The sequence below is a fragment of the Oncorhynchus nerka genome, linkage group LG15, assembly GCF_034236695.1.
Source record: "Oncorhynchus nerka isolate Pitt River linkage group LG15, Oner_Uvic_2.0, whole genome shotgun sequence".
NCBI lineage: Eukaryota > Metazoa > Chordata > Actinopteri > Salmoniformes > Salmonidae > Oncorhynchus > Oncorhynchus nerka.
In genome coordinates this window covers 1,851,664-1,879,515 of record NC_088410.1, presented here as the reverse complement: position 1 = coordinate 1,879,515, position 27,852 = coordinate 1,851,664, and the positions used below count along the sequence as shown (strand labels likewise).

Here is a 27,852-nt window from a genome sequence, read left to right as displayed (position 1 = left end):
CATAAGGTGAATGCACCAATTTGTAAGTCGCTCTGGATAAGAGCGTCTGCTAAATGACTTAAATGTAATGTAAATGTAGTGTGTTCTACTACTACTATAATACTACTCCTCTCTCTGTGTTCTACTACTACTATAATACTACTCCTCTCTAGTGGGTTCTACTACTACTATAATACTACTCCTCCCTCTCTCTAGTGTGTTCTACTACTACTATAATACTACTCCTCTCTCTGTGTTCTACTACTACTATAATACTACTCCTCTCTCTGTGTTCTTCTACTACTATAATACTACTCCTCTCTAGTGGGTTCTACTACTACTATAATACTACTCCTCCCTCTCTCTAGTGTGTTCTACTACTACTATAATACTAATCCTCCCTCTATCTAGTGTGTTCTACTACTACTATAATACTACTCCTCTCTCTAGAGTGTTCTACTACTACTATAATACTACTCCTCTCTCTAGTGTGTTCTACTACTACTATAATACTACTCCTCTCTCTCTCTAGTGTGTTCTACTACTACTATAATACTACTCCTCTCTCTGTGTTCTTCTACTACTATAATACTACTCCTCTCTCTCTCTAGTGGGTTCTACTACTACTATAATACTACTCCTCTCTCTGTGTTCTACTACTACTATAATACTACTCCTCTCTCTCTCTAGTGTGTTCTACTACTACTATAATACTACTCATCTCTCTAGTGTGTTCTACTACTACTATAATACTACTCATCTCTCTAGTGTGTTCTACTACTACTATAATACTACTCATCTCTCTAGTGTGTTCTACTACTACTATAATACTACTCCTCCCTCTCTCTAGTGTGTTCTACTACTACTATAATACTAATCCTCCCTCTATCTAGTGTGTTCTACTACTACTATAATACTAATCCTCCCTCTATCTAGTGTGTTCTACTACTACTATAATACTACTCCTCCCTCTATCTAGTGTGTTCTACTACTACTATAATACTACTCCTCTCTAGTGTGTTCTACTACTACTATAATACTACTCCTCTCTAGTGTGTTCTACTACTACTATAATACTACTCATCTCTCTAGTGTGTTCTACTACTACTATAATACTACTCCTCTCTCTAGAGTGTTCTACTACTACTATAATACTACTCCTCTCTCTAGTGGGTTCTACTACTACTATAATACTACTCATCTCTCTCTCTAGTGTGTTCTACTACTACTACTATAATACTACTCCTCCCTCTATCTAGTGTGTTCTACTACTACTATAATACTACTCCTCTCTAGTGTGTTCTACTACTACTATAATACTACTCATCTCTCTAGTGTGTTCTACTACTACTATAATACTACTCCTCTCTCTCTCTAGTGTGTTCTACTACTACTATAATACTACTCCTCTCTCTAGAGTGTTCTACTACTACTATAATACTACTCCTCTCTCTAGAGTGTTCTACTACTACTATAATACTACTCCTCCCTCTCTCTAGTGTGTTCTACTACTACTATAATACTACTCCTCTCTCTAGTGTGTTCTACTACTACTATAATACTACTCCTCCCTCTAGTGTGTTCTACTACTACTATAATACTACTCCTCTCTCTCTCTAGTGTGTTCTACTACTACTATAATACTACTTCCTCTCTCTAGTGGGTTCTACTACTACTATAATACTACTCCTCTCTAGTGTGTTCTACTACTACTATAATACTACTCCTCCCTCTAGTGTGTTCTACTACTACTATAATACTACTCCTCCCTCTCTCTAGTGTGTTCTACTACTACTATAATACTACTCCTCTCTCTAGTGTGTTCTACCATAATACTACTCCTCTCTAGTGTGTTCTACTACTACTATAATACTACTCCTCTCTCTAGTGTGTTCTACTATAATACTACTCCTCTCTAGAGTGTTCTACTACTACTATAATACTACTCCTCTCTCTAGTGTGTTCTACTACTACTATACTACTACTCCTCTCTCTAGTGTGTTCTACCACTACTATAATACTACTCCTCTCTCTCTCTAGTGTGTTCTACTACTACTATAATACTACTCCTCTCTCTCTCTAGTGTGTTCTACTACTACTACTATAATACTACTCCTCTCTCTCTCTAGTGTGTTCTACTACTACTATAATACTAATCCTCCCTCTATCTAGTGTGTTCTACTACTACTATAATACTACTCCTCCCTCTATCTAGTGTGTTCTACTACTACTATAATACTACTCCTCTCTAGTGTGTTCTACTACTACTATAATACTACTCATCTCTCTAGTGTGTTCTACTACTACTATAATACTACTCCTCCCTCTCTCTAGTGTGTTCTACTACTACTATAATACTACTCATCTCTCTAGTGTGTTCTACTACTACTATAATACTACTCATCTCTCTAGTGTGTTCTACTACCACTATAATACTACTCCTCTCTCTAGTGTGTTCTACTACTACTATAATACTACTCCTCCCTCTAGTGTGTTCTACTACTACTATAATACTACTCCTCTCTCTCTCTAGTGTGTTCTACTACTACTATAATACTACTTCCTCTCTCTAGTGGGTTCTACTACTACTATAATACTACTCCTCTCTAGTGTGTTCTACTACTACTATAATACTACTCCTCCCTCTAGTGGGTTCTACTACTACTATAATACTACTCCTCCCTCTCTCTAGTGTGTTCTACTACTACTATAATACTACTCCTCTCTCTAGTGTGTTCTACCATAATACTACTCCTTTCTAGTGTGTTCTACTACTACTATAATACTACTCCTCTCTCTAGTGTGTTCTACTATAATACTACTCCTCTCTAGAGTGTTCTACTACTACTATAATACTACTCCTCTCTCTAGTGTGTTCTACTACTACTATACTACTACTCCTCTCTCTAGTGTGTTCTACCACTACTATAATACTACTCCTCTCTCTCTCTAGTGTGTTCTACTACTACTATAATACTACTCCTCTCTCTCTCTAGTGTGTTCTACTACTACTACTATAATACTACTCCTCTCTCTCTCTAGTGTGTTCTACTACTACTACTATAATACTACTCCTCTCTCTCTCTAGTGTGTTCTACTACTACTACTATAATACTACTCCTCTCTCTCTCTAGTGGGTTCTACTACTACTACTATAATACTACTCCTCTCTAGTGTGTTCTACTACTACTATAATACTACTCATCTCTCTAGTGTGTTCTACTACTACTATAATACTACTCCTCTCTCTCGTGTGTTCTAATACTACTCCTCTCTCTAGTGTGTTCTAATACTACTCCTCTCTCTCTCTAGTGGGTTCTACTACTACTATAATACTACTTCCTGTGTTCTACTACTACTATAATACTACTTCCTGTGTTCTACAGTGTTCTGACTATAATAATGTTGTGTCTCTCTCTAGACCCTTTGTGACCAGGCGGTGGATGTGTTCTACTACTACTATAATACTACTTCCTGTGTTCTACTACTACTATAATACTACTTCCTGTGTTCTACAGTGTTCTACTACTACTATAATACTACTTCCTGTGTTCTACAGTGTTCTGACTATAATAATATTGTGTCTCTCTCTAGACCCGTTGTGACCAGGCGGTGGATGTGTTCTACTACTACTATAATACTACTTCCTGTGTTCTACTACTACTATAATACTACTTCCTGTGTTCTACAGTGTTCTGACTATAATAATGTTGTGTCTCTCTCTAGACCCGTTGTGACCAGGCGGTGGATGTGTTCTACTACTACTATAATACTACTTCCTGTGTTCTACTACTACTATAATACTACTTCCTGTGTTCTACAGTGTTCTACTACTACTATAATACTACTTCCTGTGTTCTACTACTACTATAATACTACTTCCTGTGTTCTACAGTGTTCTGACTATAATAATGTTGTGTCTCTCTCTAGACCCGTTGTGACCAGGCGGTGGATGTGTTCTACTACTACTATAATACTACTTCCTGTGTTCTACTACTACTATAATACTACTTCCTGTGTTCTACAGTGTTCTGACTATAATAATGTTATGTCTCTCTCTAGACCCGTTGTGACCAGGTGGTGGATGTGTTCTACTACTACTATAATACTACTTCCTGTGTTCTACAGTGTTCTACTACTACTATAATACTACTTCCTGTGTTCTACTACTACTATAATACTACTTCCTGTGTTCTACAGTGTTCTGACTATAATAATGTTATGTCTCTCTCTAGATCCATTGTGACCAGGCGGTGGATGTGTTCTACTACTACTATAATACTACTTCCTGTGTTCTACTACTACTATAATACTACTTCCTGTGTTCTACAGTGTTCTAACTATAATAATGTTATGTCTCTCTCTAGACCCGTTGTGACCAGGTGGTGGATGTGTTCTACTACTACTATAATACTACTTCCTGTGTTCTACAGTGTTCTACTACTACTATAATACTACTTCCTGTGTTCTACAGTGTTCTACTACTACTATAATACTACTTCCTGTGTTCTACTACTACTATAATACTACTTCCTGTGTTCTACAGTGTTCTGACTATAATAATGTTATGTCTCTCTCTAGATCCGTTGTGACCAGGCGGTGGATGTGTTCTACTACTACTATAATACTACTTCCTGTGTTCTACTACTACTATAATACTACTTCCTGTGTTCTACAGTGTTCTACTACTACTATAATACTACTTCCTGTGTTCTACAGTGTTCTGACTATAATAATGTTATGTCTCTCTCTAGACCCGTTGTGACCAGGCGGTGGATGTGTTCTCGGCAGGCTGTGTGTTCTACTACGTGGTCAGTAGGGGGCAGCACCCGTTTGGTGACACGCTACGACGCCAAGCTAACATCCTGACCGGGGAGTACTTCCTCACACACTTCCTGGAAGACGTGCATGGTGGGTGTGTGTCGTCTGTCGTTTAGAGACTCTTGAGATTCTGTGATTCTGATTGAGAACTGTGCTCTAATTGGCTGTGGTGTGTGTCCGTCAGATGACGTCATAGCGCGGGACCTGATAGAGCGAATGATCAACAGCGATCCAGAGTCCCGCCCCTCCACTTCCTCTATTCTTAAACACCCGTTCTTCTGGAGCCCTGATAAGCAACTTCAGTTCTTCCAGGTACCCCTCTACCCACCTACCCCTCTACCTCTACCCAGCTACCTCTACCCCTCTACCTCTCTACCTCCCTACCTCTACCCCTCTACCTCTCTACCTCCCTACCGCTCTACCTCCCTACCCCCTACCCCTCTACCCTACCCCCTCTACCTCCCTACCCCTCTACCTCCCTACCCCTCTACCCCTCTACCTCCCTACCACTCTACCTCCCTACCCCCTCTACCTCCCTACCCCTCTACCTCCCTACCCCTCTACCCTACCCCTCTACCTCCCTACCCCTCTACCCCTCTACCCCTCTACCTCCCTACCCCTCTACCTCTCTACCCCTCTACCCCTCTACCTCCCTACCCCTCTACCCCTCTACCTCCCTACCCCTCTACCTCCCTACCCCTCTACCCTACCCCTCTACCTCCCTACCCCTCTACCCCTCTACTCTACCCCTCTACCTCCCTACCCCTCTACCTCCCTACCCCTCTACCATCTACCCCTCTACCATCTTCATCTTGTAGATTCTGCTACACACAACAGAGGAAGAAAGTCTTCTAGAACTAACCGTTGAGAATCTAGATGGAGGGTCTTCTAGAACTAACCGTTCAGAATCTAGATAGAGAGTCTTCTAGAACTAACCATTCAGAATCTAGATAGAGAGTCTTCTAGAACTAACCGTTCAGAATCTAGATAGAGAGTCTTCTAGAACTAACCGTTCAGAATCTAGATAGAGAATCTTAGAGAGTCTTCTAGAACTAACCGTTGAGAATCTAGATAGAGAATAGAGGATCTTAGAGAGTCTTCTCTTCATGTCCTTGTGTGTTTGACGACAGCTGATAATCACAATAGGGCTCTCCTAAAACTAACTGTTGGAGGGACAAAAGTGCGATTGAGCATGAGATGACTCCTCATTATAGATCAGGCTAGTATGTTGATATTTGACTGTAGTTTTAGTTAGTAGTTTTTCCTAGCCACTGTGCTTCTACACCTGCATTGTTTGGGGTTTTAGGCTGGGTTTCTGTACAGCACTTTGAGATATCAGCTGATGTACGAAGGGCTATATAAATACATTTGATTTGAAATGTGATTTGTTAGGATGTGAGTGACCGTATAGAGAAGGAACCTACAGACAGCACCATGGTGGTGAGGCTGGAGACGGCTGGCAGAGCTGTAGTACGAACCAACTGGAGAATGCACATCTCTGTTCCTCTGCAGACAGGTAACACACCTGACAGGTAACACACCAGACAGGTAACACCTGACAGGTAACACACCAGACAGGTAACACACCAGACAGGTAACACACCAGACAGGTAACACACCAGACAGGTAACACACCTGACAGGTAACACACCAGACAGGTAACACACCAGACAGGTAACACGCCTGACAGGTAACACACCAGACAGACCTGACAGGTAACACACCAGACAGGTAACACACCAGACAGGTAACACACACCAGACAGGTAACACACACCAGACAGGTAACACTTCAGACAGGTAACACACCTGACAGGTAACACACCAGACAGGTAACACACCAGACAGGTAACACACCTGACAGGTAACACACCTGACAGGTAACACACCAGACAGGTAACACACCTGACAGGTAACACACCTGACAACACACACCAGACAGGTAACACTTCAGACAGGTAACACACCAGACAGGTAACACTTCAGACAGGTAACACACCAGACAGGTAACACACCAGACAGGTAACACTTCAGACAGGTAACACACCAGACAGGTAACACACCAGACAGGTAACACACCAGACAGGTAACACACCAGACAGGTAACACACCAGACAGGTAACACTTCAGACAGGTAACCCACACCAGACAGGTAACACACCAGACAGGTAACACACCGGACAGGTAACACTTCAGACAGGTAACACTTCAGACAGGTAACACACCAGACAGGTAACACACCAGACACACCAGACAGGTAACACACCAGACAGGTAACACACCAGATACACCAGACAGGTAACACACACCAGACAGGTAACACACACCAGACAGGTAACACACCAGACAGGTAACACTTCAGACAGGTAACACACCAGACAGGTAACACTTCAGACAGGTAACACACCAGACAGGGAACACACCAGACAGGGAACACACCAGACAGGTAACACACCTGACAGGTAGAACACCAGACAGACCTGACAGGTAACACACCAGACAGGTAACACACCAGACAGGTAAAACACATCTCTCTGTGTTTTCTCTCCAGACCTGAGGAAGTTCAGGACGTATAAAGGAAACTCAGTCAGAGACCTGCTCCGAGCCATGAGAAATAAGGTACATCTGTTATATATATATATATATGCTCCGAGCCATGAGAAATAAGGTATATCTGTTATATATATATATATATATATATATATATGCTCCGAGCCATGAGAAATAAGGTACAAGATATACTGTTATATATAGTATAGTATAATAAGGTATATCTGTTATATATATATATATATATGCTCCGAGCCATGAGAAATAAGGTATATCTGTTATATATATATATATATATATATGCTCCGAGCCATGAGAAATAAGGTACAAGATTACATTACATTTCATTTAAGTCATTTAGCAGACGCTCTTATCCAGAGCGACTTACAAATTGGTGCTTTCACCTTATGACATCCAGTGGAACAGCCACTTTACAATAGTGCATCTAGGTCTTTTAAGGGGGGTGAGAAGGATTACTTTATCCTATCCTAGGTATTCCTTAAAGAGGTGGGGTTTCAGGTGTCTCCGGAAGGTGGTGATTGACTCCGCTGTCCTGGCGTCGTGAGGGAGTTTGTTCCACCATTGGGGGCCAGAGCAGCGAACAGTTTTGACTGGGCTGAGCGGGAACTGTACTTCCTCAGTGGTAGGGAGGCGAGCAGGCCAGAGGTGGATGAACGCAGTGCCCTTGTTTGGGTGTAGGGCCTGATCAGAGCCTGGAGGTACTGAGGTGCCGTTCCCCTCACAGCTCCGTAGGCAAGCACCATGGTCTTGTAGCGGATGCGAGCTTCAACTGGAAGCCAGTGGAGAGAGCGGAGGAGCGGGGTGATGTGAGAGAACTTGGGAAGGTTGAACACCAGACGGGCTGCGGCGTTCTGGATGAGTTGTAGGGGTTTAATGGCACAGGCAGGGAGCCCAGCCAACAGCGAGTTGCAGTAATCCAGACGGGAGATGACAAGTGCCTGGATTAGGACCTGCGCCGCTTCCTGTGTGAGGCAGGGTCGTACTCTGCGGATGTTGTAGAGCATGAACCTACAGGAACGGGCCACCGCCTTGATGTTATTTGAGAACGACAGGGTGTTGTCCAGGATCACGCCAAGGTTCTTAGCGCTCTGGGACGAGGACACAATGGAGTTGTCAACCGTGATGGCGAGATCATGGAACGGGCAGTCCTTCACCGGGAGGAAGAGCAGCTCCGTCTTGCCGAGGTTCAGCTTGAGGTGATGGTCCGTCATCCACACTGATATGTCTGCCAGACATGCAGAGATGCGATTCGCCACCTGGTCGTCAGAAGGGGGAAAGGAGAAGATTAATTGTGTGTCGTCTGCATAGCAATGATAGGAGAGACCATGTGAGGTTATGACAGAGCCAAGTGACTTGGTGTATAGCGAGAATAGGAGAGGGCCTAGAACAGAGCCCTGGGGGACACCAGTGGTGAGAGCACGTGGTGAGGAGACGGATTCTCGCCACGCCACCTGGTAGGAGCGACCTGTCAGGTAGGACGCAATCCAAGCGTGGGCCGCGCCGGAGATGCCCAACTCGGAGAGGGTGGAGAGGAGGATCTGATGGTTCACAGTATCGAAGGCAGCCGATAGGTCTAGAAGGATGAGAGCAGAGGAGAGAGAGTTAGCTTTAGCAGTGCGGAGCGCCTCCGTGATACAGAGAAGAGCAGTCTCAGTTGAATGACTAGTCTTGAAACCTGACTGATTTGGATCAAGAAGGTCATTCTGAGAGAGATAGCGGGAGAGCTGGCCAAGGACGGCACGTTCAAGAGTTTTGGAGAGAAAAGAAAGAAGGGATACTGGTCTGTAGTTGTTGACATCGGAGGGATCGAGTGTAGGTTTTTTTCAGAAGGGGTGCAACTCTCGCTCTCTTGAAGACGGGAGGGACGTAGCCAGCGGTCAGGGATGAGTTGATGAGCGAGGTGAGGTAAGGGAGAAGGTCACCGGAGATGGTCTGGAGAAGAGAGGAGGGGATAGGGTCAAGCGGGCAGGTTGTTGGGCGGCCGGCCGTCACAAGACGCGAGATGTCATCTGGAGAGAGAGGGGAGAAAGAGGTCAGAGCACAGGGTAGGGCAGTGTGAGCAGAACCAGCGGTGTCGTTTGACTTAGCAAACGAGGATCGGATGTCGTCGACCTTCTTTTCAAAATGGTTGACGAAGTCATCTGCAGAGAGGGAGGAGGGGGGAGGGGGAGGAGGATTCAAGAGGGAGGAGAAGGTGGCAAAGAGCTTCCTAGGGTTAGAGGCAGATGCTTGGAATTTAGAGTGGTAGAAAGTGGCTTTAGCAGCAGAGACAGAGGAGGAAAATGTAGAGAGGAGGGAGTGAAAGGATGCCAGGTCCGCAGGGAGGCGAGTTTTCCTCCATTTCCGCTCGGCTGCCCGGAGCCCTGTTCTGTGAGCTCGCAATGAGTCGTCGAGCCACGGAGCGGGAGGGGAGGACCGAGCCGGCCTGGAGGATAGGGGACATAGAGAGTCAAAGGATGCAGAAAGGGAGGAGAGGAGGGTTGAGGAGGCAGAATCAGGAGATAGGTTGGAGAAGGTTTGAGCAGAGGGAAGAGATGATAGGATGGAAGAGGAGAGAGTAGCGGGGAGAGAGAGCGAAGGTTGGGACGGCGCGATACCATCCGAGTAGGGGCAGTGTGGGAAGTGTTGGATGAGAGCGAGAGGGAAAAGGATACAAGGTAGTGGTCGGAGACTTGGAGGGGAGTTGCAATGAGGTTAGTGGAGGAACAGCATCTAGTAAAGATGAGGTCGAGCGTATTGCCTGCCTTGTGAGTAGGGGGAAGGTGAGAGGGTGAGGTCAAAAGAGGAGAGGAGTGGAAAGAAGGAGGCAGAGAGGAATGAGTCAAAGGTAGACGTGGGGAGGTTAAAGTCGCCCAGAACTGTGAGAGGTGAGCCGTCCTCAGGAAAGGAGCTTATCAAGGCATCAAGCTCATTGATGAACTCTCCGAGGGAACCTGGAGGGCGATAAATGATAAGGATGTTAAGCTTGAAAGGGCTGGTAACTGTGACAGCATGGAATTCAAAGGAGGCGATAGACAGATGGGTAAGGGAGAAAGAGAGAATGACCACTTGGGAGAGATGAGGATCCCGGTGCCACCACCCCGCTGACCAGAAGCTCTCGGGGTGTGCGAGAGCACGTGGGCGGACGAAGAGAGAGCAGTAGGAGTAGCGGTGTTGTCTGTGGTGATCCATGTTTCCGTCAGAGCCAAGAAGTCGAGGGACTGGAGGGAGGCATAGGCTGAGATGAACTCTGCCTTGTTGGCCGCAGATCGGCAGTTCCAGAGGCTACCGGAGACCTGGAACTCCACGTGGGTCGTGCGCGCTGGGACCACCAGATTAGGGTGGCCGCGGCCATGCGGTGTGGAGCGTTTGTATGGTCTGTGCAGAGAGGAGAGAACAGGGATAGACAGACACATAGTTGACAGGCTAGAGAAGAGGCTACGCTAATGCAGAGGAGATTGGAATGACAAGTGGACTACACGTCTCGAATGTTCAGAAAGTTAAGCTTACGTAGCAAGAATCTAATTGACTAAAATGATTAAAATGATACAGTACTGCTGAGGTAGGCTAGCTGCGTTGTTGACACTACCCTAATCAAGTCATTCCGTTGAGTGTGAAGTTTCTACAGTGCTGCTTTTCGGGGCTAGCTGGCTAGCTAGCAGTGTTGGTTACGTTACGTTGCGTTAGGAGAACGACAATAGCTGGCTAGCTAACCTAGAAAATCGCTCTAGACTACACAATTATCTTTGAAACAAAGACGGCTATGTAGCTAGTTATGTAGCTAGCTACGATCAAACAAATCACACTGTTGGGACTGTAATGAAATGAAATGAAAATATGATACTACCTGTGGAGCGAAGCGGAATGCGACCGGAAAACGAAAGTTCTATTCAGTAGACGTTGGCTGGCTATTGGCTAGCTAGGAGTGTCTCCTACGTTAAGGACGACAAAATAGCTGGCTAGCTAACCTCGGTGAATTAAGATAATCACTCTAAGACTACACACTCTAAACTACACAATTATCTTGGATACGAAGACAGCAAAGACAACTATGTAGCTAGCTAATACTACACTAATCAAGTCGTTCAGTTGAGTGTGATAGTTACTACAGTGCTACGGTAGACGGTGAACGTGTTGGGCAGATAGGAGACGACGAAATACGATAATTACGCAATTATCTTTGATACAACGACGACTATGTAGCTAGCTAAGAAGAAATTGCTAAGATTAGACAAATCAGACCGTTGTACTATAATGAAATGTAATGAAAAAGTTATACAACCTGCAGACCGAAGCGCGGATGCGACCGGCTCGCTCAACCCGAATCTCAAGATATACTGTTATATATAGTATAGTATAGTATAATAAGGTATATCTGTTATATATATATATATATGCTCTGAGCCATGAGAAATAAGGTATATCTGTTATATATATATATATATATATATATGCTCCGAGCCATGAGAAATAAGGTATATCTGTTATATATAGTATAGTATAGTATAATAAGGTATATCTGTTATATATATATATATATATGCTCTGAGCCATGAGAAATAAGGTATATCTGTTATATATAGTATAGTATAGTATAATAAGGTATATCTGTTATATATTTATATATATGCTCTGAGCCATGAGAAATAAGGTATATCTGTTATATATATATATATATATGCTCCGAGCCATGAGAAATAAGGTATATCTGTTATATATATATATATATATATATATATGCTCCGAGCCATGAGAAATAAGGTACAAGATATACTGTTATATATAGTATAGTATAGTATAATAAGGTATATCTGTTATATATATATATATGCTCCGAGCCATGAGAAATAAGGTATATCTGTTATATATATATATATTTGCTCTGAGCCATGAGAAATAAGGTATAGCTGTTATATATATATATATATATATATATATATATATATATATATATATATATATATATATATCTGCTCTGAGCCATGAGAAATAAGGTATATCTGTTATATATATATATATATATATATATATATGCTCCGAGCCATGAGAAATAAGGTATATCTGTTATATATATATATATATATATATATATATATATATATATATATATGCTCCGAGCCATGAGAAATAAGGTACAAGATATACTGTTATATATAGTATAGTATATCTGTTATATATATATATATATATATATATATATATATATATATGCTCCGAGCCATGAGAAATAATGTACACAATATACTGTTATATATAGTATAGTATACACTGAGTATACAAAACCTATATACTGTTATATATAGTATAGTATAGTATACACTGAGTATACAAAACATATATACTGTTATATATAGTATAGTATACATTGAGTAGATAAAACATATATACTGTTATATATAGTATAGTATAGTATACACTGAGTATACAAAACATATATACTGTTATATATAGTATAGTATACACTGAGTATACAAAACATATATACTGTTATATATAGTATAGTATAGTATACACTGAGTATACAAAACATATATACTGTTATATATAGTATAGTATACATTGAGTAGATAAAACATATATACTGTTATAAATCCACTTCAATCAGTGTAGATGAAGAAGGGGAGGAGACATGTAGATGAAGGGGAGGAGTCATGTAGATGAAGGGGAGGAGACATGTAGATGACGGGGGAGGAGACATGTAGATGAAGGGGAGGAGACATGTAGATGAAGGGGAGGAGACATGTAGATGACGGGGAGGAGACATGTAGATGAAGGGGAGGAGTCATGTAGATGAAGGGGAGGAGACATGTAGATGACGGGGAGGAGACATGTAGATGAAGGGGAGGAGACATGTAGATGAAGGGGAGGAGACATGTAGATGAAGGGAGGAGACATGTAGATGAAGGGGAGAGATGAAGGGGAGGAGACATGTAGATGAAGGGGAGGAGACATGTAGATGAAGGGGATGATGAAGGAGGAGACATGTAGATGAAGGGGAGGAGACATGTAGATGAAGGGGTAGATGAAGGGGAGACATGTAGATGAAGGGGAGGAGACATGTAGATGAAGGGGAGGAGACATGTAGATGAAGAAGGGGAGGAGACATGTAGATGAAGGGGAGGAGTCATGTAGATGAAGGGGGAGGAGACAAGGGGAGGAGACATGTAGATGACGGGGAGGAGACATGTAGATGAAGGGGAGGAGGTATGTAGATGAAGGGGGAGGAGACATGTAGATGAAGGGGGAGGAGACATGTAGATGAAGGGGGAGGAGACATGGATTGCGTAGGTGTACCATTCAGAGGGTGAATGGGAAAGACAAAATATTTCAGTGCCTTTGAAAGGGGTACGGTAGTATGTGCCAGCATCCCTGTGGAACGCTTTCAACACCTTGTAGAGACAACATGGGCCAGCATCCCTGTGGAACGCTTTCAACACCTTGTAGAGACAACATGGGCCAGCATCCCTGTGGGACGCTTTCAACACCTTGTAGAGTCAACATGGGCCAGCATCCCTGTGGAACGCTTTCAACACCTTGTAGAGACAACATGGGCCAGCATCCCTGTGGAACGCTTTAGACACCTTGTAGAGTCAACATGGGCCAGCATCTCTGTGGAACGCTTTAGACACCTTGTAGAGACAACATGGGCCAGCATCCTGTGGGACGCTTTCAACACCTTGTAGAGTCAACATGGGCCAGCATCCCTGTGGAACGCTTTCAACACCTTGTAGAGACAACATGGGCCAGCATCCCTGTGGAACGCTTTCAACACCTTGTAGAGTCAACATGGGCCAGCATCCCTGTGGAACGCTTTCAACACCTTGTAGAGTCAACATGGGCCAGCATCCCTGTGGAACGCTTTCAACACCTTGTAGAGTCAACATGGGCCAGCATCCCTGTGGAACGCTTTCAACACCTTGTAGAGTCAACATGGGCCAGCATCCCTGTGGAACGCTTTCAACACCTTGTAGAGTCAACATGGGCCAGCATCCCTGTGGAACGCTTTCAACACCTTGTAGAATCAACATGGGCCAGCATCCCTGTGGAACGCTTTCAACACCTTGTAGAGTCCATGCCCCAGCGAATTGAGTTTGTACGCAGGGTAAAAGGGCTAGAGGGGGGGGGCGGGGGCGGGGGCAACTCAATATTAGGAAGGTGTTCTTAATGTTTTATATGCTTTGTGTATACACCTGTTCACACAGGAGACATGAGGAATATGCTGCTTTTTTTTCAGGCCAAAAATGTGTTTTAGTAGTGGTAAATGTTGAAATGGTTGGAGGATAGTGTTGAACTTCCTGTTTCTCTTCCTGTCTCTCTCTCTCTCCCTTCCTGTCTCTCTCTCTCTCTTCCTATCTTTCCCTCTCTCTCTCTCTCTCTCTCTCTCTCTCTCTCTCTCTCTCTCTTCCTTCCTGTCTCTCCCTCTCTCTCTCTCTCTTCCTGTCTCCCTCTCTCTTCCTGTCTCTCTCTCCCTCTCTCTTCCTGTGTCTCTCCCTCTCTCTCTCTTCCTGTCTCCCTCTCTTCCTGTCTCTCTCTTCCTGTCTCTCTCTCTTCATCTCTCTCTCTTCCTGTCTCTCTCTCCCTCTCTCTTCCTGTGTCTCTCTCTCTCTTCCTGTCTCTCTCTCCCTCTCTCTTCCTGTGTCTCTCTCTCTTCCTGTCTCTCTCTTCCTGTCTCTCCCTCTCTCTTCCTGTCTCTCTCTCCCTCTCTCTTCCTGTCTCTCTCTTTCTCTCTTTATGTCTCTCCCTCTCTCTCTTCCTGTCTCTCTCTCTCTCTTCCTGTCTCTCCCTCTCTCTCTTCATCTCTCTCTCTTCCTGTCTCTCTCTCCCTCTCTCTTCCTGTGTCTCTCTCTCTCTTCCTGTCTCTTTCTTCCTGTCTCTCCCTCTCTCTTCCTGTCTCTCTCTCCCTCTCTCTTCCTGTCTCTCTTCCTGTGTCTCTTCCTGTCTCTCTCTTCCTGTCTCTCTTCCTGTCTCTCTTCCTGTCTCTCCCTCTCTCTTCCTGTCTCTCTCTTCCTGTCTCTCTTCCTGTCTCTCCCTCTCTCTTCCTGTCTCTCTTCCTGTGTCTCTCTCTCTTCCTGTCTCTCTCTTCCTGTCTCTCTCTCTTCATCTCTCTCTCTTCCTGTCTCTCTCTCCCTCTCTTCCTGTCTCTCTCTTCCTGTCTCTCTTCCTGTCTCTCCCTCTCTCTTCCTGTCTCTCTCTTCCTGTCTCTCTTCCTGTCTCTCCCTCTCTCTTCCTGTCTCTCTCTTCCTGTCTCTCTTCCTGTGTCTCTCTCTCTCTCTTCCTGTCTCTCTCTCTTCATCTCTCTCTCTTCTTGTCTCTCCCTCTCTCTTCCTGTCTCTCTCTTCCTGTCTCTCTTCCTGTGTCTCTCTCTCTCTTCCTGTCTCTCTCTCTTCATCTCTCTCTTTCCTGTCTCTCTCTCCCTCTCTCTCTTCCTGTCTCTCCCTGTCTCTCTCTCTCTCTCCTGTCTCTCCCTGTCTCTCTCTCTCTTCCTGTCTCTCCCTCTCTTCATCTCTCTCTGTCTCCCTCTCCCGTTCTCTCTCTCTCTCGTCTGTAGAAGCACCACTACCACGAGTTGCCAGCGGAGGTCCAGGAGACGTTAGGGGAGGTGCCTGAAGGCTTCGTTAGTTACTTCACCTCCCGGTTCCCGCGGTTACTGCTACACACACACACAGCGCTCAGCAACTGTTCACACGAGAGACTTTTCCAACCCTACTACCTACCCCCCACTGTTAAATAACACACACACACAGGAAAGGTCGCTGGTTCAAATCCCCCAGCCGACTAAAGTGAAAATCTGCTAATGTGCCCTTGAGCAAGGCACCTAACCACACTGGCTTCTGTAAGTTGCTGTGGATAAGAGCGTCTGCTAAATGACTCCAATTTCAAAGTGTAAATTCACTTCCTGTAGTAGAGCCGGAATGACTGCCTCATGAATATTCAGAGACGGACTGTTGAATGACTGCCTCATGAATATTCAGAGACAGACTGGTGAATGACTGCCTCATGAATATTCAGAGACGGACTGGTGAATGACTGCCTCATGAATATTCAGAGGCAGACTGTTGAATGACTGCCTCAGAATATTCTGGTGAATGACTGCCTCATGAATATTCAGAGACGGACTGTTGAATGACTGCCTAATGAATATTCGGAGACGGACTGGTGAATGACTGCCTCATGAATATTCAGAGACGGACTGTTGAATGACTGCCTCATGAATATTCAGAGACGGACTGTTGAATGACTGCCTCATGAATATTCAGAGACGGACTGGTGAATGACTGCTCTGATAGGTTAGTTTAATACACTGCTCTGATATTAGTTTAATACACTGCAAGGATAGGTTAGTTTAATACACTGCTCTGATAGGATAGTCTGATAGGAATGCTCTGATAGGTTAGTTTAATACACTGCTCTGATAGGATAGTTTAATACACTGCTCTGAATTATTTAATACAGAGGACGGACTGCTTGAATGACACTGCCTGATAGGCCACACTGCTCTGATAGGTTAGTTTAATACACTGCTCTGATAGGTTAGTTTAATATTCTGAGGTTAGTTTAATACACTGCTCTGATAGGATAGTCTGATAGGTTAGTTTAATACACTGCTCTGACACTGCTCTGATAGGTTAGTTTAATACACTGCTCTGATAGGTTAGTTTAATACACTGCTCTGATAGGATAGTTTAATACACTGCTCTGATAGGATAGTCTGATAGGTTAGTTTAATACACTGATAGGTTAGTTTCTAGTCTGTTAGTTTAATACACTGCTCTGATAGGATAGTCTGATAGGTGTTTTATACACTGCTAGTTTAATACACTGCTCTGATAGGATAGTCTGATAGGTTAGTTTAATACACTGCTCTGATAGGATAGTTTAATACACTGCTCTGATAGGTTAGTTTAATACACTGCTCTGATAGGATAGGATTAGTTTAATACACTGCTCTGATAGGTAGTTTTTAATTGCTCTGATAGGTTAGTTTAATACACTGCTCTGATAGGATAGGCTGATAGGATAGTTTAATACACTGGATCTGATAGGTTAGTTTAATACACTGCTGATAGGTTAGTTTAATACTGATAGGATAGTCTGATGATAGGGTAGTTTAATACACTGCTCTGATAGGTAGATAGGATAGTTTAATAACCTGCTCTTAATAACCTGTCTGATAGGTTGTTTAATATACTGCTCTGATAGGATAGTTTAATACACTGGATAGGTAGTTTAATACACTGCTCTGATAGGATAGTTAGTTTAATACACTGCTCTGATAGGATAGTAGTTTAATACACTGCTCTGATAGGATAGTTTAATACACTGCTCTGATAGGATAGTCTGATAGGATAGTTTAGGATACACTGCTCTGATAGGATAGTCTGATTTAAATACACTGCTCTGATAGGATAGTTTTTATACACTGCTCTGATAGGATAGTCTGATAGGATAGTTTAATACACTGCTGATAGGTTAGTTTAATACACTGCTCTGATAGGAGTTTAGCTCTGATAGGGTAGTTTTATACACTGCTCTGATAGGGTAGTTTAAGATAGGATTTTAATACACTGCTCTGATAGGATAGTCTGATAGGATAGTTTTATACACTGCTCTGATAGGATAGTTTAATACACTGCTCTGATAGGTTAGTTTAATACACTGCTCTGATAGGTTAGTTTAATACACTGCTCTGATAGGATAGGCTGATAGTTTTAATACACTGCTCTGATAGGTTAGTTTAATACACTGCTCTGATAGGTTAGTTTAATACACTGCTCTGATAGGTTAGTTTAATGCACTGCTCTGATAGGGTAGTTTAATACACTGCTCTGATAGGTTAGTTTTACACACTGCTCTGATAGGGTAGTTTAATACACTGCTCTGATAGGATAGTTTAATACACTGCTCTGATAGGTTAGTTTAATACACTGCTCTGATAGGATAGTCTGATAGGTAGTTTAATACACTGCTCTGATAGGTTAGTTTAATACACTGCTCTGATAGGATAGTCTGATAGGATAGTTTAATACACTGCTCTGATAGGATAGTCTGATAGGTTAGTTTAATATACTGCTCTGATAGGATAGTTTAATACACTGCTCTGATAGGTTAGTTTAATAACCTGCTCTGATAGGTTAGTTTAATAACCTGCTCTGATAGGTTAGTTTAATACACTGCTCTGATAGGGTAGTTTAATACACTGCTCTGATAGGATAGTCTGATAGGATAGTTTAATACACTGCTCTGATAGGATAGTCTGATAGGTTAGTTTAATATACTGCTCTGATAGGATAGTTTAATACACTGCTCTGATAGGTTAGTTTAATAACCTGCTCTGATAGGGTAGTTTAATACACTGCTCTGATAGGATAGTTTAATACACTGCTCTGATAGGATAGTTTAATACACTGCTCTGATAGGATAGTCTGATAGGTTAGTTTAATACACTGCTCTGATAGGATAGTCTGATAGGTTAGTTTAATACACTGCTCTGATAGGGTAGTTTAATACACTGCTCTGATAGGTTAGTTTAATACACTGCTCTGATAGGTTAGTTTAATACACTGCTCTGATAGGTTAGTTTAATACACTGCTCTGATAGGATAGGCTGATAGGATAGTTTAATACACTGCTCTGATAGGTTAGTTTAATACACTGCTCTGATAGGATAGTCTGATAGGTTAGTTTAATACACTGCTCTGATAGGATAGTCTGATAGGTTAGTTTAATACACTGCTCTGATAGGATAGTCTGATAGGATAGTTTAATACACTGCTCTGATAGGTTAGTTTAATACACTGCTCTGATAGGATAGTCTGATAGGTTAGTTTAATACACTGCTCTGATAGGATAGTCTGATAGGATAGTTTAATACACTGCTCTGATAGGATAGTCTGATAGGGTAGTTTTATACACTGCTCTGATAGGGTAGTTTAATACACTGCTCTGATAGGATAGTTTAATACACTGCTCTGATAGGATAGTTTAATACACTGCTCTGATAGGATAGTCTGATAGGATAGTTTTATACACTGCTCTGATAGGATAGTTTAATACACTGCTCTGATAGGATAGTTTAATACACTGCTCTGATAGGTTAGTTTAATACACTGCTCTGATAGGATAGGCTGATAGGATAGTTTAATACACTGCTCTGATAGGTTAGTTTAATACACTGCTCTGATAGGTTAGTTTAATACACTGCTCTGATAGGTTAGTTTAATGCACTGCTCTGATAGGGTAGTTTAATACACTGCTCTGATAGGTTAGTTTTACACACTGCTCTGATAGGGTAGTTTAATACACTGCTCTGATAGGATAGTTTAATACACTGCTCTGATAGGTTAGTTTAATACACTGCTCTGATAGGATAGTCTGATAGGGTAGTTTAATACACTGCTCTGATAGGTTAGTTTAATACACTGCTCTGATAGGATAGTCTGATAGGATAGTTTAATACACTGCTCTGATAGGATAGTCTGATAGGTTAGTTTAATATACTGCTCTGATAGGATAGTTTAATACACTGCTCTGATAGGTTAGTTTAATAACCTGCTCTGATAGGTTAGTTTAATAACCTGCTCTGATAGGTTAGTTTAATACACTGCTCTGATAGGGTAGTTTAATACACTGCTCTGATAGGATAGTCTGATAGGATAGTTTAATACACTGCTCTGATAGGATAGTCTGATAGGTTAGTTTAATATACTGCTCTGATAGGATTGTTTAATACACTGCTCTGATAGATTAGTTTAATAACCTGCTCTGATAGGGTAGTTTAATACACTGCTCTGATAGGATAGTTTAATACACTGCTCTGATAGGATAGTTTAATACACTGCTCTGATAGGATAGTCTGATACACTGCTCTGATAGGGTAGTTTTATACACTGCTCTGATAGGGTAGTTTAATACACTGCTCTGATAGGATAGTCTGATAGGGTAGTTTAATACACTGCTCTGATAGGGTAGTCTGATAGGGTAGTTTAATACACTGCTCTGATAGGGTAGTCTGATAGGATAGTCTGATACACTGCTCTGATAGGGTAGTTTTATACACTGCTCTGATAGGGTAGTTTAATACACTGCTCTGATAGGATAGTCTGATAGGGTAGTTTAATACACTGCTCTGATAGGATAGTCTAATAGGGTAGTTTAATACACTGCTCTGATAGGGTAGTTTTATACACTGCTCTGATAGGGTAGTTTTATACACTTATCTGAAGACTGTTGATGCCATTGGAGACTAACTGACTGTGGAATGTTTTGGTTCCTGATATATGGAGGGGTCAAGTCTGAAGCCCTATTCTCTATGTAGTGCACTAAGGGGAACGAGGGGTCAACTCTGAAGCCCTATTCTCTATGTAGTGCACTAAGGGGATAGTAGTGGTCGAATCTGAAGCCCTATTCTCTATGTAGTGCACTAAGGGGAACGAGGGGTCAAATCTGAAGCCCTATTCTCTATGTAGTGCACTAAGGGGATAGTAGGGGTCAAGTCTGAAGCCCTATTCTCTATGTAGTGCACTAAGGGGATAGTAGGGGTCGAATCTGAAGCCCTATTCTCTATGTAGTGCACTAAGGGGATAGTAGGGGTCAAATCTGAAGCCCTATTCTCTATGTAGTGCACTAAGGGTCAAATCTGAAGCCCTATTCTCTATGTAGTGCACTAAGGGGATAGTAGGGGTCAAATCTGAAGCCCTATTCTCTATGTAGTGCACTAAGGGGATAGTAGTGGTCAAATCTGAAGCCCTATTCTCTATGTACTGCACTAAGGGGATAGTAGGGGTCGAATCTGAAGCCCTATTCTCTATGTAGTGCACTAAGGGGATAGTAGTGGTCAAATCTGAAGCCCTATTCTCTATGTACTGCACTAAGGGTCGAATCTGAAGCCCTATTCTCTATGTAGTGCACTAAGGGGATAGTAGTGGTCAAATCTGAAGCCCTATTCTATATGTAGTGCACTAAGGGGATAGTAGGGGTCGAATCTGAAGCCCTATTCTCTATGTAGTGCACTAAGGGGATAGTAGTGGTCAAATCTGAATCCCTATTCTCTATGTACTGCACTAAGGGTCGAATCTGAAGCCCTATTCTCTATGTACTGCACTAAGGGTCGAATCTGAAGCCCTATTCTCTATGTAGTGCACTAAGGGGATAGTAGTGGTCAAATCTGAAGCCCTATTCTCTATGTAGTGCACTAAGGGGATAGTAGGGGTCAAATCTGAAGCCCTATTCTCTATGTAGTGCACTAAGGGGATAGTAGTGGTCAAATCTGAAGCCCTATTCTCTATGTAGTGCACTAAGGGTCAAATCTGAAGCCCTATTCTCTATGTAGTGCACTAAGGGTCAAATCTCTATGTAGTGCACTAGGGTCAAATCCTATTCTCTATGTAGTGCACTAAGGGGATAGTAGGTGTCTAATCTGAAGCCCTATTCCCTATGTAGTGCACTAAGGGTCAAATCTGAAGCCCTATTCTCTATGTAGTGCACTAAGGGGATAGTAGGGGTCAAATCTGAAGCCCTATTCTCTATGTAGTGCACTAAGGGGATAGTAGTGGTCAAATCTGAAGCCCTATTCCCTATGTAGTGCACTAAGGGGATAGTAGGGCTCTGCACTATGAAGGGAATAGGGGGGGAAACACCGGTAGGATATTTTGATGACGAAGCCTTTTTGTTACTGATACGGTTGTGGTTTTATACAGTACCAATGTGAAAGCACATTGACGATCTATATTCCTTTAATTATGAATGAGATGATGCTTTATGGATTAATCCCAGACTGCTCTCTGTTTTCTACACAGATGCAGACCTTTGAGGGAAAACTTTTATACTTTTGGGTTTTTGGAATAATAAAAATGAAAATAAATAAATAAACATGTTTTTTAACGTCTTGTGGTGAACTAAACTGACCGGTATTGTGTTCTTAATCAACATGAATGTAGTGAACTAAACCGACCGGTATTGTGTTCTTAATCAACATGAATGTAGTGAACTAAACCGACCGGTATTGTGTTCTTTATCAACATGAATGTAGTGAACTAAACCGACCGGTATTGTGTTCTTAATCAACATGAATGTAGTGAACTAAACCGACCGGTATTGTGTTCTTAATCAACATGAATGTAGTGAACTAAACCGACCGGTATTGTGTTCTTAATCAACATGAATGTAGTGAACTAAACCGACCGGTATTGTGTTCTTTATCAACATGAATGTAGTGAACTAATCCGACCGGTATTGTGTTCTTAATCAACATGAATGTAGTGAACTAAACCTACCGGTATTGTGTTCTTTATCAACATGAATGTAGTGAACTAAACCGACCGGTATTGTGTTCTTTATCAACATGAATGTAGTGAACTAAACCGACCGGTATTGTGTTCTTTATCAACATGAATGTAGTGAACTAAACCGACCGGTATTGTGTTCTTAATCAACATGAATGTAGTGAACTAAACCGACCGGTATTGTGTTCTTTATCAACATGAATGTAGTGAACTAAACCGACCGGTATTGTGTTCTTAATCAACATGAATGTAGTGAACTAATCCGACCGATATTGTGTTCTTTATCAACATGAATGTAGTGAACTAAACCGACCGGTATTGTGTTCTTTATCAACATGAATGTAGTGAACATCTCGTAGTGAACTAAACCGACCGGTATTGTGTTCTTAATCAACATGAATGTAGTGAACTAATCCGACCGGTATTGTGTTCTTAATCAACATGAATGTAGTGAACTAAACCGACCGGTATTGTGTTCTTTATCAACATGAATGTAGTGAACTAATCCGGCCGGTATTGTGTTCTTTATCAACATGAATGTAGTGAACTAATCCGACCGGTATTGTGTTCTTAATCAACATGAATGTAGTGAACTAATCCGACCGGTATTGTGTTCTTAATCAACATGAATGTAGTGAACTAAACCGACCGGTATGGTGTTCTTTATCAACATGAATGTAGTGAACTAAACCGACCGGTATTGTGTTCTTAATCAACATGAATGTAGTGAACTAAACCGACCGGTATTGTGTTCTTAATCAACATGAATGTAGTGAACTAAACCGACCGGTATTGTGTTCTTTATCAACATGAATGTAGTGAACTAATCCGACCGGTATTGTGTTCTTTATCAACATGAATGTAGTGAACTAATCCGACCGGTATTGTGTTCTTAATCAACATGAATGTAGTGAACTAAACCGACCGGTATTGTGTTCTTTATCAACAGGAATGTAGTGAACTAATCCGACCAGTATTGTGTTCTTAATCAACATGAATGTAGTGAACTAATCCGACCGGTATTGTGTTCTTTATAAACATGAATGTAGTGAACTAATCCGACCGGTATTGTGTTCTTAATCAACATGAATGTAGTGAACTAATCCGACCGGTATTGTGTTCTTTATAAACATGAATGTAGTGAACTAAACCGACCGGTATTGTGTTCTTTATCAACATGAATGTAGTGAACTAAACCGACCGGTATTGTGTTCTTAATCAACATGAATGTAGTGAACTAAACCGACCGGTATTGTGTTCTTTATCAACATGAATGTAGTGAACTAAACCGACCGGTATTGTGTTCTTTATCAACATGAATGTAGTGAACTAATCCGACCGGTATTGTGTTCTTTATCAACATGAATGTAGTGAACTAATCCGACCGGTATTGTGTTCTTTATCAACATGAATGTAGTGAACTAAACCGACCGGTATTGTGTTAATGTTTTGAGAAGACACTGTAGGTTAAACCCTATAAATTAAACCACAGACAATCCCTACTGCGGGATTAATGACACACCTGTATTAATTGAAAAATAAATCTGTACAATAACAATTGAATAAATGGATAAAAAGACTGAAAAACACTTCAGACATGATACAATTACTATCTGAACCTGATGAGAGAGACCAGACATGATACAATAACTATCTGAATCTGATGAGAGAGATCAGACCTGATACAATAACTATCTGAATCTGATGAGACCAGACATGATACAATAACTATCTGAATCTGATGAGACCAGACATGATACAATAACTATCTGAATCTGATGAGACCAGACCTGATACAATAACTATCTGAATCTGATGAGACCAGACCTGATACAATAACTATCTGAATCTGATGAGACCAGACCAGACCTGATACAATAACTATCTGAATCTGATGAGAGAGACCAGACATGATACAATAACTATCTGAATCTGATGAGACCAGACCAGATACAATAACTATCTGAATCTGATGAGACCAGACCTGATACAATAACTACCTGAATCTGATGAGACCAGACCTGATACAATAACTATCTGAATCTGATGAGACCAGACACGATACAATAACTATCTGAATCTGATGAGAGAGACCAGACCTGATACAATAACTATCTGAATCTGATGAGACCAGACCTGATACAATAACTATCTGAATCTGATGAGATCAGACCTGATACAATAACTATCTGAATCTGATGAGAGAGATCAGACCTGATACAATAACTATCTGAATCTGATGAGACCAGACATGATACAATAACTATCTGAATCTGATGAGAGAGACCAGACCTGATACAATAACTATCTGAATCTGATGAGACCAGACCTGGTACAATAACTATCTGAATCTGATGAGACCAGACCAGATACAATAACTATCTGAATCTTATGAGACCAGACCTGATACAATAACTACCTGAATCTGATGAGACCAGACCTGATACAATAACTATCTGAATCTGATGAGACCAGACATGATACAATAACTATCTGAATCTGATGAGACCAGACCTGATACAATAACTATCTGAATCTGATGAGACCAGACCTGATACAATAACTATCTGAACAATAACTGATGATGAGAGACCAGACATGATACAATAACTATCTGAATCTGATGAGACCAGACCTGATACAATAACTATCTGAATCTGATGAGACCAGACCTGATACAATAACTATCTGAATCTGATGAGACCAGACATGATACAATAACTATCTGAATCTGATGAGAGAGACCAGACCTGATACAATAACTATCTGAATCTGATGAGACCAGACATGATACAATAACTATCTGAATCTGATGAGAGAGACCAGACCATGATACAATAACTATCTGAATCTGATGAGAGAGACCAGACATGATACAATAACTATCTGAATCTGATGAGACCAGACATGATACAATAACTATCTGAATCTGATGAGACCAGACCTGATACAATAACTATCTGAATCTGATGAGACCAGACATGATACAATAACTATCTGAATCTGATGAGACCAGATACAATAACTATCTGAATCTGATGAGACCAGACCTGATACAATAACTATCTGAATCTGATGAGACCAGACATGATACAATAACTATCTGAATCTGATGAGACCAGACATGATACAATAACTATCTGAATCTGATGAGAGAGACCAGACATGATACAATAACTATCTGAATCTGATGAGAGAGACCAGACCTGATACAATAACTATCTGAATCTGATGAGAGAGACCAGACATGATACAATAACTATCTGAATCTGATGAGACCAGACATGATACAATAACTATCTGAATCTGATGAGAGAGACCAGACCTGATACAATAACTATCTGAATCTGATGAGACCAGACCTGATACAATAACTATCTGAATCTGATGAGACCAGACATGATACAATAACTATCTGAATCTGATGAGACCAGACATGATACAATAACTATCTGAATCTGATGAGACCAGACATGATACAATAACTATCTGAATCTGATGAGACCAGACCTGATACAATAACTATCTGAATCTGATGAGACCAGACCTGATACAATAACTATCTGAATCTGATGAGACCAGACCAGACATGATACAATAACTATCTGAATCTGATGAGAGAGACCAGACCTGATACAATAACTATCTGAATCTGATGAGAGAGACCAGACATGATACCAGACATGATACAATAACTATCTGAATCTGATGAGACCAGACCTGATACAATAACTATCTGAATCTGATGAGAGAGACCAGACCTGATACAATAACTATCTGAATCTGATGAGACCAGACATGATACAATAACTATCTGAATCTGATGAGACCAGACCTGATACAATAACTATCTGAATCTGATGAGACCAGACCTGATACAATAACTATCTGAATCTGATGAGACCAGACCTGATACAATAACTATCTGAATCTGATGAGACCAGACCTGATACAATAACTATCTGAATCTGATGAGACCAGACATGATACAATAACTATCTGAATCTGATGAGACCAGACCTGATACAATAACTATCTGAATCTGATGAGACCAGACCTGATACAATAACTATCTGAATCTGATGAGAGAGACCAGACATGATACAATAACTATCTGAATCTGATGAGAGAGACCAGACCTGATACAATAACTATCTGAATCTGATGAGACCAGACCTGATACAATAACTATCTGAATCTGATGAGACCAGACATGATACAATAACTATCTGAATCTGATGAGACCAGACCTGATACAATAACTATCTGAATCTGATGAGACCAGACATGATACAATAACTATCTGAATCTGATGAGACCAGACCTGATACAATAACTATCTGAATCTGATGAGAGAGACCAGACCTGATACAATAACTATCTGAATCTGATGAGACCAGACATGATACAATAACTATCTGAATCTGATGAGAGAGACCAGACCTGATACAATAACTATCTGAATCTGATGAGACCAGACCTGATACAATAACTATCTGAATCTGATGAGACCAGACATGATACAATAACTATCTGAATCTGATGAGACCAGACATGATACAATAACTATCTGAATCTGATGAGACCAGACCTGATACAATAACTATCTGAATCTGATGAGACCAGACCTGATACAATAACTATCTGAATCTGATGAGAGAGACCAGACCTGATACAATAACTATCTGAATCTGATGAGACCAGACCTGATACAATAACTATCTGAATCTGATACCTGATACAATAACTATCTGAATCTGATGAGACCAGACCAGACATGATACAATAACTATCTGAATCTGATGAGACCAGACATGATACAATAACTATCTGAATCTGATGAGAGAGACCAGACCTGATACAATAACTATCTGAATCTGATGAGACCAGACCTGATACAATAACTATCTGAATCTGATGAGACCAGACCTGATACAATAACTATCTGAATCTGATGAGAGAGACCAGACATGATACAATAACTATCTGAATCTGATGAGACCAGACCTGATACAATAACTCTGATACAATAACTATCTGAATCTGATGAGACCAGACCTGATACAATAACTATCTGAATCTGATGAGACCAGACCTGATACAATAACTATCTGAATCTGATGAGAGAGACCAGACATGATACAATAACTATCTGAATCTGATGAGACCAGACCTGATACAATAACTATCTGAATCTGATGAGACCAGACCTGATACAATAA

The 27,852-nt window shown here is 41.4% G+C and overlaps 1 protein-coding gene across 1 annotated transcript in view; it reads left to right on the top strand.

Moving 5' to 3' along the window:
* Nucleotides 1-16,415, top strand: part of ern2 (endoplasmic reticulum to nucleus signaling 2) — a 120,864-nt gene extending 104,449 nt beyond the window's left edge. Inside the window, 5 exon segments of the mRNA XM_065000841.1 lie at nt 4,734-4,890; nt 4,985-5,112; nt 6,193-6,316; nt 7,351-7,418; nt 15,898-16,415. Coding sequence (XP_064856913.1) covers nt 4,734-4,890; nt 4,985-5,112; nt 6,193-6,316; nt 7,351-7,418; nt 15,898-16,080 — 660 coding nt within the window. The 3' untranslated portion in view covers nt 16,081-16,415.
* Nucleotides 16,416-27,852: the final 11,437 nt, after the last annotated feature.